This window comes from Ptychodera flava, chromosome 6 (assembly GCF_041260155.1).
Source record: "Ptychodera flava strain L36383 chromosome 6, AS_Pfla_20210202, whole genome shotgun sequence".
Classification (NCBI taxonomy): domain Eukaryota; kingdom Metazoa; phylum Hemichordata; class Enteropneusta; family Ptychoderidae; genus Ptychodera; species Ptychodera flava.
Window position 1 is genome coordinate 38,006,679 of NC_091933.1, and position 12,539 is coordinate 38,019,217.

The 12,539-nt window shown below is 35.1% G+C and overlaps 1 protein-coding gene across 1 annotated transcript in view; it reads left to right on the forward strand.

Annotated features, from left to right (window-relative positions):
• Positions 1-12,539, forward strand: part of LOC139135692 (uncharacterized) — a 76,887-nt gene that overhangs the window by 18,227 nt on the left and 46,121 nt on the right. The window contains exons 3-4 of the mRNA XM_070703319.1: positions 5,923-5,962; positions 11,644-11,808. Of these exons, the coding sequence (XP_070559420.1) occupies positions 11,649-11,808 (160 nt within the window). The 5' untranslated portion in view covers positions 5,923-5,962; positions 11,644-11,648. The remainder of the gene's footprint in view (positions 1-5,922; positions 5,963-11,643; positions 11,809-12,539) is intronic.

The following is a 12,539-nucleotide window of genomic DNA, read 5'->3' on the forward strand; positions in this document are numbered from 1 at the left end:
TCAAGTTCGTGTCAAATAAAAACAGGTGTGAAATATCTGACATGCTGGGGGGAAAATGAAAAATCAGAAAACATTGACCTCTAGCCATGGTTGCAAACAATGTGAACATTTTTCCCTTACAAAAAAGTCCTACAGGATCCCTGTAGGACCCAAGGATCCCTGCAGGAGTCCTATAGGGCTACCTCCGTTCTATAGCACCCGTCCTATAGGACAATGCCTGTGCTGTAGGATTTATGTGTCATGTCTTATAGGTTCGTACTTGTCCTATAGGCTCATATTTGTGCCCTATAGGACACCCTACAAGATGATTCTGCCTGACTTTTAGGACTGTAAAACTGAACAAGTAATGTTTATAATTATAATTATTCCCTTACGAAAATAGTCTGTAGAATTTCACACATTCTCATATACCCTTTCTCAAAAGCTATTTCTATTTACACACACATGCCAGGAACATACCATATTCCTTTTGCCGTTTGTACATGTCATGGCTGTACTCAGATAGAGACTCTCTTTGTTAGATCCAAGGTCAAGTGAGCTGACCTGTGCCTTTGCTTTGTTATGTAAATAGTTTCCTGCATTTACAATGGGCTGATTACATAATAGTACAGCCACGCATTATTCATTTGAACTTGAAGCAGTCCACAGTGCACATGGCTCTTATGAAAAGTACTAAAGTTCAACTCCAAATTGCATGGAATATTGGGATCCAAGGTCCATTACCAAGATTCTAACAGTGTTATGGAGAAGGGAGCTCACTAATATGTCACAAATGTAAGAATCGACATTGCAGCATCAGCTGAACTGACCTCTTAATTATGTGAGTCAAGATACACATCTATTCAGTTAATAATGCACTTGGCTGAGGTGACAAGTCAAAGGTAGGCCTTGCATTCATATGTGTAGGTTGCTTTATATTTTGTAGTCCCTGTATGTTGCATTGATTTCTGTTTTGATTGATTGTTAATCTTTATTCTTTAGAAATAAACTACATGTTTACAATTACTTGTTTTGTAAGTTGACTGACTTTTTGTAAGTTTTGCAGTTATTCATTGCATTGGTACCAATAGCAAAATCAGAAGGAGTTATTCCTTACTTAACAAAATTTCTGCACTCTTTTACAGAAGTTTGTTTGCCTTGTGCGAGTTCAATCTCTTAGAAAGTATGATAACAATATGTAAAGCATATTCTGTACCCTATAGGGCTGCCTACAAGACCCCCTATAGGGCTCCCTGTAAGACCACTATAGGGTTCCCTATAAGACCCCCTATAGGGCCCTATAAGACCCCCTATAGGGTTCCCTATAAGACCCCCTATAGGGCTCCCTATAGGGTTCCCTGTAAGACTGCGTTCCAAAATCCTGTAAGACTACTACTGCCTGATGTCCTATAAGACCCTACATGCCTCTACCCTATAGGACTGGTATAGGATATTTTTGTAAGCGTTTTTTAGTTACCAAGTGTAACAAACAAACCGTCCATCAACTGATAGAATACACAGATTTCATGGATCAATGGATTTCTGACATAATATGCATTTGGCATATAGAATGTGTTTTTTAGGGTAGATTGATGCACCATGGGGACAGGTATTTGGACTCTCGAATATATATACCATATTTTTGTTGTATACCACTGTGAGGGATCATTTGAAGCTCTTGAAGAACAAGTTTTCACTGTCATAATTTTGTGAAAATCAAAAATGTAATTTTTCCCTGTAGAGTTAAAACAGGGATGGTGGTCATTTTGAATTTCAAATGTTGGCAAATTTTAGGTAATTTATTTCCCCACGACCAAAATCTTCACGATGACCCCTGGGTTTTTTTTTGACCTTCAGACAGTTTGAATATTGTTTCATGTTCCATGAGGAAAGTTTGAGCAAAAGTGTCAGTCTTTTAGTTTCAGTGTGCAATCTGCCATAATTGAATTTTTTGAACAAATATCAGAGCTGCACTCCTGTGATTCACAAGGCTTATTAATCAAGATCTATTAAATGTGTACCGAGCTCTCCAGTAGCCCTTTCAATCATTTAATGTTTTGTAGTTATACTGGTAAATGTACATGGTACCAAACTCTTTAAAATTTAAGTGGTCAAAGTAATCAGAGAAGGAAAGGGAAGGGATCAGTTAAAATAGCCAATAAGTAAATAGTATAGTTAAATCAAAACGACAGGCCCTTTGTCTGTTCACATGAAAATAATAAGATCTGAGGTAGCGATAAACAAGCAAGAAGTTACTGGTTCAATATGAATAACCATTGAAATTAATCTATGATGGAAACGTCCCAAGAAAATTCCATTCACCTGTATGTATGAACATTCACATAGATATCATTTCAAAGTTAAAAGAAACATTCATGTCTGATTACAGTAAAAATAAATCAATCCCTCAGGTACCACAATTATTGATTTGTCTTCCCCATGTAGACTTGTTTACTTATGTCAATTGCATCTTGGTAATTCTAGACATACTTCTGTCCATTGTGATCGGGTTATTCTACACAATAACTGTTTACGTACAACGTCATGTCTGCATAAGTTGGCTTGGTTCCAAAGTCATAGAAGTCGGGGTTTATGTCTAATTGAGAAATATTTGTAGCACTGTTGTCATCTCAAGTCATTATGTTGCCTTTCACTGGTTGTATACCGCTGATTTTTCCAATTTTAAATCTACGCTAGAACATGCCTCCACAAATTTAACTTCAGCTTGCTGTAAGCATCAAGACCTCGATCCCTGAGAATATTCACCCTGGGTATTCATTTACACTTCTGGGTTTTTTTTGCAATGGGTTCCATTGTAGCAGTATGAGTAATCACCTTATCCCTGACAACAGCAAGCAAGTGCCTTTGAAAGTTTAACCAGGACCGCGGCCACCAGTGATTTGAGTAGAATGGTATCACCATTTGATGGCCATCCTCAGCATAATGGTAACTGACAAATAGTAATAGTAATAGTAATAGGAACCAGGAAGACGACGATAAAAGACAAATACATTTCTTATTCTACATGATAGGCATTATTTATCCTTCCGTTACACAGCAACCGTTTCAGATTTCTTTCAAACAAATGGGCAGGGTGCCTCAGGATACAGAGTGTGTATGTACATTATGATATGTATATGAAGTTGATTGTAATTGCCTTCTGATATTGACAAAGTGGTCATATTACATGTCAGAATGACAGTAAATAGTGGCAGAAACAGACAAGAGTATAGAACCATGCACAGCCTAAAAAATTGTAACATTATCAGGGGGTGCCTCGAATCAAGATATTCTTTTGCTTGTCTAGTTTTCAGTTTGAAATTTGTGTGGAAAATTGTATTGATGGAATGAACATTTCACAGCACAGCCAGTTTTAAATTATGTATTCATAAGTGCATGGTAACTGTAGTCAAGAGAATTCTTATTTTCATATTCCTGAATACAGAAACCTGTATTCAAAGAGAGATCCCTAATGTACATAATATTCTGAATTGTACATGCACATGTACATGTGATCTTTCAATTGCTCAGGTACAATTCTGTAAATTTTGAAAAGGCAGATTTCACCTGTACTTCTGATAGTCAAATCTGCTTTTGTTTAGAGGTACATTATAAGCATAAAAATTCAAGATTAACTCACAAGTTTTGATGCATTGATCACGTATGGTTTCCTACATGTCATCAGGTTGAAGAGTGATGGTCTGAAAAGCAATGTTATCAGATATGCCATCATCCTTTGCATAAAAAAGTCACTATTTAAAATCTGTATTAGTTGTGTACAACTGGGTGTGAACATGACACAGGGATTGCTATAAATCAACAGGTTGGCTTTGAGGTCTTCTTTTATGTAGGACCTGATAACTGATATGCTCTTGATACCATCTGGTACTGGCCAAGGAGAATATTCTCTCTTCTAATTCTCTTTAATAAGTAATTAAAAGGCAAAGCTTGTAAGTCAGACAAAGAGCATATTTGAATTTTTTGTTCTTCAGTTTTAACTGGAAGAAAAACCCCTGCTTTAGGTGATGTATAGGAGTGAGATTATGAATAAGAATTTTTAGAAAGTATCAGCGAAATTTGTGATTGAAGAATTGATTGAATCAGTTCTCAAAATCGAGAGCTTTATAGTAACAGTAAAGTGAAAGTAATCAAGTAATAAAGACAGAAGACGCATGATTGTATCACAATATGTGCATTCTTGTGAAAACCCTGTATCTCTCATGATCTTTTCATTCAATAAATGAATGCACAGTGGCTTTCAATATACTATGCCCCCTAAGGCAATTCTATATGGAGCCAGGACATATTTGTTAGAAATTCTTCGATAAGCCAAAAGTGTTCAGAACTCATGAAGTTTAGTTTATGTTTAAATCAGGACAGGGGATAAATGTTAAATGCGAAAATTTAAATTTATTTATAGTTTCAATTTCCATGTGTTGTATCAACGAAATGGCAAAACCTGTATCAGTTCTCTACTGTGCACTGTAAAGCTTGACATGGCTTGAAATTTACTGAAAAAGGGTCTGTGTACAGTAAGTTGCAACTGACAATGATATACAGACTGACCCTGGTAAAATAATAGCTAGCAACACATATTCAATACCGCAGGTAAGACTTTGATACACCTGTGTTTGTATATATTATCTATCTGTATCTAAATCCCTATCAGTTAGCATTGAGTGGTTGGCTTCAGGGGAAATATGGGGCTAACCTTTCTTGACAACCGAGGAGTTAATTCTTTAACGTGCTTGAAATCAGGGACATTAAATGCTGGGTTTTTTGTGCTTTTGATTTGTGTACTAATCCTAGCTTAGTTCTTCAGCAATACAGATTTTTACAGATTTAACAAATGTATTATTGATTGTTATATCTAGAGAAAAGAAATAGTTTCTCTAATAAACCGTTTTTGAGCTAAAATAATGCATATTTCTAACGTACACTTTTTTATTTTATGCTGAGACCAGGGATTTCTGATAGCAACCATCGTCTCTTCAAGACTTTTTCTGGTAGATACATGAACAAGAAATGATCAGTTTGTTGATACACTGTCTACAAAGTGACATTAGATGTACAGTATATAAAGTCAACTTTTGTTCAAGATACAAAACACTGATAACCATTATTAAAAGCCATAGCTTTATTTCCACACCATGATGTTATGAGCAAACAACTCCTCCTGCTGTTGCTGAGGATAATGATAGAGAGCAGTGAGTCCTGAGTGTGTGTAAACTTTGCAATAGTAATTTCTCAAGTGATGTGAAATACAGATTAAAAGTTCTTGTAGAGTTTATTCAATTCACATTCAGCAATAAAGAACAACTTGGACTATTACAGCTCATGTCGTATCAAGTTCTAAAGTCAGTGTAAAATTGGCAAACTGAAAATGCCCAAAGTGAATTTACTTTTTCCCTGTAATAAACAGAGGTATATGAAATACAGATTAAATGTTCTGATATAATTTATTCAATTCCACATTCAGCAATAAAGAACAACTTTTCCCACCAGCAGCAACTGCCCAACAATATATATCTCATCGAGTTCCAATTCATGTATATTTGGCACACTAAAAATGTCCAAAGTGAATTTACTTATTCCATATGAATGTTCTGATGGACTGAATTCATTACCGTCTTCAGCATAGCAAGAATAGCCACAGCTTTACAATTTAGTACCTTTTTAACAATTTACTTTCAAGTTTCTCTCTGTTTGTTGTTTGTACATTTGTGAATTTCTCAAGTTAACTTCATTCATTACACCTATCCTGGCTAATACTACACACTCCTAAGAAACAGTACACTCTAGATATGTTGATGTAATGCCCTCTGCTATTCTTCAATACAGTTATGGCATGTAAATACAACTGGCCACTAATTCTTTGGAGGATTTGGAGGAGGAGTTACTAAAATCAAATGACATCGCTAATTTTTCCTTTGTTTGTTTCAGACGACGATTGGTGAAGTAACTTGCAGCATTGTTCGAAATGGTAAGTTTATAGTTGACCATTTCCTCCTTTTTGGATGTCTCCTTAATTTCACTCTTTTATGATAAGGACCAGTGTCATTATATCTAATATACTTTTGTGTACTAAGTGCTCTGTCCCAGGTATACAGACATTCTCATTGGTAACGAGTTAATTTGTTAGTTTTGCATACCAAAACAATGTAATCATTAGTATAATTTGTCACGCTTCAAACATTTAGCTGTATGTTTTAGGGCCTAAAAATCAATCACAGGTCAAAACTCACATAAATATAGAGATGGAACAGATCTTTGGAGGAGGGTGGTCAGAAGTCTTCAGAGGAGGGTGGTTGAAAGTCATGAAAATGTACACTACCAAAGCTCTCTCCCAAAACAAATTATACGTACATCCTGTTTTCACATAAAAATTCACATGGCTTGAAAATGATTGTATGCTCTCCCTACTCAAAAAAGATGTGTAAAAGTTTGGAACATTTGGATAAAAAAATAGCACATCCTTATGCTGACCATCCCTCCCCAAAGATCTGGCAGCCCGCTAAATTACTTCACCTGTCACGTACGTCCAGATTACTAAGAAACAATGTTGGCACCTTTAACCTCATACCGTATACCAGTGGTTAAACATTGAATACATGTACCTGTATAAATAATATGTAGGTGTATTTTGAATCATAATTTTCACAGAGATTTTTCGCAGATTCTGAAATAGAACATTAGCTCATGTATTTCTCTGAATTACAATCATATTACAATTACCCATGATGTCACCAGGAAGAGAATTTTCTCTGTAATTTTAAAGTGAAATGTGAAATTGAGAATCACACTACAGTATTTGACTGACTAGAATCAACAGGTTTCTTTTATGAAAGATGGAGTTGCGCTTCGAGATGACAAACTTTCCACTGCAAATTTATGTGTTTATTTTTTTCAGTGTCTTGACATGCCACTGGTTACAAACTAAACAGATAAATCTGTTTCAAGTAGGTGATTGACCCAATTTGAGTCCAGGTTTCAGTTCGTGATGAATGACCAGTATGTCCAAAATACAGCACACCTTTGGTTTTGTTGCTTATACATCCAGTTACATTCACTGTAACATCAATGTAAAATTCATGTGAAAAATGTTGTCAAAGTGCTGACCAGTTCTTAGCAGAATCTTTTTTCACATTTAATAACTGTGGATGCTGTGTATAGTGATGATCACTGAGACAGTTTCCTGTTACACCTTTTGAAACTTCAGGATATGTCAGTCAGCTTATTTGCATGTGAGGTGTATGGGCGTGGTAGACATTTCAATTTTTACCAGCATAAAAGCTTAGATCCGGGTCACTATAATGAGTTTACAGTTCACAGTGGCAAAGGAGTAATTTTCAAATCCCTGTAACAAAATCATGTACTTTTAAAAAAGTTGTCATAGAAGAGGTCCAGTATAGCTGTGATCTTACAATTTTAACACGGAAGACAACGTTCAAAGCTCACAAGCTGGAGCTCTGTTTCCACTCCATGATGATATACAAAAAATCAACCTACAGTAGTGCCTCCGTGTGTTGCTGTGAAGGGGCCAGTGATTTGGCCATGAACACTTCGTGAAAGTTTTGACAGTTCTAGTTATTGTTGCATCCACCATAATATTATCTCTCACAACAGAATGTGTTATCACATTTTTGGAATATGAATGCCATATATGGTGATACTGAGTAAAGCACATCAACTCATTCTTCCCTTGCTGCCACCATTTCAGCATGCCATGTCAAATCATTTTTTTAAATTATATTTTATACATTTCTATATCTTTATCTTTGTCTATGGAAATGGTTTCAAAGATTGACTGTTTTGCCAGTAATACGTGAACCTGTAGGTATCGTTGCATTTTCCATTATGGTCACAGAAGCCTATCAAAAGAGAACAAGGAAACAATAAAGTACCATTCATCTTTCAGTAAAAGTGTCAGTGGCACACAGTTTCCACATGTGTGGCAGGATATGTATGGCTCTGAACTGTTGCTGAAAACGTCCTTGTTTGTTTTCTATTGCCAAGGGGGAAAAGTCAATGATGTATAATGTGTGACCACAGAAAACCTATGATATGAGTCTAATTGGGTATCTGGTTTTCACTCAAGCATATGCACTCATATTTAAAGGGATACAGTCATCAGAACTGTGCTCAAAGGTTGTATGTGTAGGACCCATACGACCAATGTAAACGCTGTATCAAAGGTACAATGGTGATTGATGAAAGTTTAAAACATGACTGACATACAATCTATATAATTTAGTTTAAATGTTGCAGCTATGCATGATGATGAGGTGCATCTTGATATCATGCACGAACAAGAAACTCGCACATGACAGGTACAGTTCCAATGACTGTTCCCTTTAAGAATATACATATCAGCATGAGAAAAATATTACATTTGGTTGGAAGCCTTCCAGACACTATCATCGTATGTAATCATTGATTTACTCCCTTCCCCTCTCCCACGCCTCCCTCCCCCCCAAAAAAATTGCCCTCTGCTTTAGAAGATCAGACTTTATGCTTCAGCCAGTGGCAATTACTAGTATTAAATATATTTCTACCTAAAAGATCTAACAAAAACAGTCGATAAATACCTAAAAAAGTATTGATTTTTTTTCAACCTTTAGACTTCCATTTCTCTGTAAACAGATACAGCTTCATTATAATTATAATTGAGTAATATTTGTAGGTCAGACCAAAGTGGTGAAAGGGCTGTGTCTAAGCAACAGAAATGTCAATAGATATTTTTCTTATTTTTTCACCTGGCACTGATTACACTTCAATCAATTAATCAATCAATCAAAAAAAAATTTTTTTATAAAACACCAAAATCAATAAGCCATGTTATTATGAGAGGTGCAGTTGAGTTACTGTACATTATATGCCTTGGCAAACAAATACAGTGGATGCTTGTCAAGTTTCACATGGTAAAGAATTCCAAAGTCTTGGTACACATGCTGGAGCTCTTCCTCTATATACGACCCTTAATCAATGTGGAATATTCATGTACATCGGATCTTGCATTGTATACTATACTGAAGTACACATAACTGGTTTTTCGATTCACAATGGACGCTTCAAAAAAATTGGTTCCTTTATCCAGGATGAAGCAAAAGGGGACTTTACGTATATAATAAAAAGTGGGTATTTGATTTGACCGTAGGCAATAATATTCCACATATTTACAGATATGAAGGACACTAAATGTTGAGTATGTAGAATAAAAAAAGTTAACCCTTCATTAACTGTATTGTTTTTCATTATTTTTCCTTGTTTGTAAAATTCGCCTTCTCCCAAAATCATGACAAAATCTGTGTTTTCTGTTTGTAAAATAGTCAGGCACCCAAAATGCTGTTGAAATGTGTAATGTTATCAACACACTCAGCTTGTATGTACATGTATGGAATGTCCAATGTTATTTTTGACAACTGAAATTTGATTAAAAAGAATTGGTCAACAATAGTATTTGCCAAGTATACACAATGCTTAGTATTTCATAACACTCGGGGAGAAGAGAAGAATCGGAAAATTTATTTTTTTATAGAACAAAACTAATTAAAAAACTTAGGCAAACCTTACAGCTATTGTTCCTTAGAAGATTATGCTTACTAAGCCACCATGCATTTTGATGTTTCATTGGGTAGGGTCTACCTATCTGATTGTTTTTTATACCAAATAACTGAATGACACAAACAGATTTTATTTATTTATTTGTTTTGTTTATTTTAATCAGTCTTTAGGCAGATAAAAATACACATGTACTATATCGTTTCTAGTATATTAACCCATTACCTTATACGGTGTATATAGTTAAATCAGTAGGTTAAGCACAGTAAAATTCAATCTTTTAAGGATTACTGTATATTTTAACACTACCAAGTAAAACCAAAACTAAATCTCGCATAGTGCGATCCATGCTGACATTGAAAATTAATTCCTTGCAATACTTCAATTGCTTTCTATGTATAAATATATACATAACTATATACAAGAAGGCATATGTTATCTCAATTGAATATGAATTGTAGCACATAGATAATAGTTATAATAACAGAATCACATTAAAATTACCTAAAAATGATTATCCATAAACTTTTCCTTGGGATTCACAAAATTACATATCCATATGTTACCATACAGATTTCTTCTTGATTAATGTGTTTCAAGGGATCATTTAATGCAAATGTTCTTTTTTTGTTCTTCAGTCATACCATAGACCTTAGACTCTATGGTTGTACAGATATCAGTTTATCCATTTCTGCAAAACCATTTAAACAGAGCTGTGATTAATTTATCCACTGCAAATATTTCCTCATCACACTTATGATAAATTGCTTTATTTTCCTATTATATGCTTCCTAAAAGAACCATCAACTTGAGGCATTGTGAAACATTTGTCCTTGAGAAGGGGATTTTGACCTGGAGTGGTAAATTATCTAGAACTTGTCTGTCAAAACAGGTGTATGATTAGAGTTTGCATTGCAGAGTACTTGCCGTACTGGTACGTTACTGGTGTATTACTGCCACTTCTGTCAAAATATTTTGAATGTTTCACCTGTTGATTTCCCAAAATCTCAGGGTGACTTTGATAAAAGTGTGTTACTTCTGCAACAAAGCAAAAATTTACAGTCATGTACTGCACTTGAGAAGGCTGTGTCTATATATACATCAGCTACTGATGATAGCTCCCTTCTGAATTCAATGCGACCATATCAGTGTTTGTGAGCTGTTACCTTGCCATGTGATCTGGTGTAGGGTTGTATCAATGCTTTATATGTGACAGCAGCCATATAGAGTGAATACTATGGTCTAGGCTAATTAGCTTAGTATTCACTCTAATTCCCCTAGCAAGGGCTAAGAGTGAACATCATTTGGTGGTCATCAGATTATACTTCATAACATTAACAACAACAACAACAACAACAACAACAACAATAATAATAATAATAATAATAGTACCATAAATTGTCTATATCTACTATGATAAAGTGATCAAAGACGCTGCATAGTAAGTTACAACTATTAAAAATACCAAAGATGCAAAATTAGAAATGTTCATGCTTTAAAAAAAAATATAAAGTGTAAAAATTTGAAAATCAACAAAAATGACATTTCGCTCATCAACTCGCCTGGTAAACTTATATCACCCACCAAAAAGTATAAAAAAGAATCATTAGAGTTTAAAATCAATTGGTTCTGCAATCAGTAATCACGTTATTGTGCACTCTCAACTCTTAATGAGCCATCTGCATAATTTTCCTAGGACAAACATCACCGTTTTTGTCCATAGGTTTGCAGCTTGCAAGGTTTGCAATCCAAGCAAATAAAGTCAACTGCCACTGGTTCCATTCATGTTGAATTTCTCATGCCAGAATTTCAGTTTTTGTAGCATGTCTGTTAATCCACTCACAGTCAACACAACATTTGATGATATGTCCGGTTCCATTTCAGTGCACAAAAGTATGGTAACAAAAGTTTGTACAATATATTTGCTATGGAGATGATTCAGTGTATTTTGTTTTTTTCAACCTTTTGGTGACTTTGAGTTTATTTTCCAAATATTGGCTGGTCATGAAATTCCTTCAAGTCTACACAGTAGGAAATATGCCAAAAATTATTGACATTTTATAGTAATCGATCGTTATCTATCAATTTACTGTACATCCACAGAGGGTATGTGTGAGGAGGCTGACCCAGTACCGTGGGACAAGATTCCCAGCAAACCGGAGGACTTCCAGGCGATGTGGGATACTGATATTGGCGTCACTGATGGAGGTGTCTCTGAAAACCACATCTTGGTCAACATGAGTTGGTCAATAGACGTCTTGCGTCGCTGTGAGTGTACCAATAGACTCATATGAAATTGTTGCTTGTATATTTAACTAGTACTGTATATGAAGGACATGCTTATATCAAATACCTTAAATGAGGTACAACATCAATTCAGTCTAGCATTGTCATGACTGACATAATTGGAAAGTTAATGCAATTGCAAGGGTAAACATCTTTCAAACACAGTAATAAGTCTTATTTTTCTACTTCACAAGAAATTATAATTTGTTTTTTTCCTTATCTTTAAAAAAACATTTTCCAAGATGCATTTCTTCTGAAATTGCTCATTTTTCAATAACTTTTAATCCATGGGATGGATGTGAAAAGTATGCTCTCATAAGCCACATGGATGTATCACTGTCTTGAGAAAGGTGTCTCTGACACAACAAATTTTACATATTACAATTACCAGTAGTCAAGAAATTCCCAAATTGACTATAAAAAAAAATCGTTAAAATGTTTTACGTAGGCGGACATACTGAATGTGAATACTGTCCTTTCTGCTGATGTGCGCAGTGCAGTGTGCTAGGAAGGTTATATCTGATTGGTCGATTGTCACTATTCACAGCAACTTAGGGAGTCTTTTTGTATTATTTAATGGTAACGGTGAGATTCAGCCATCCAATTGGATATCAGCTTCCGAGACTCTGCACATCAGCCTTGTGCTTTTGTTGTGCCCCATTATAGAGTGTGGAGTAGTGTTGTCAGTTACGAAACCAATAAATGCAATAGAG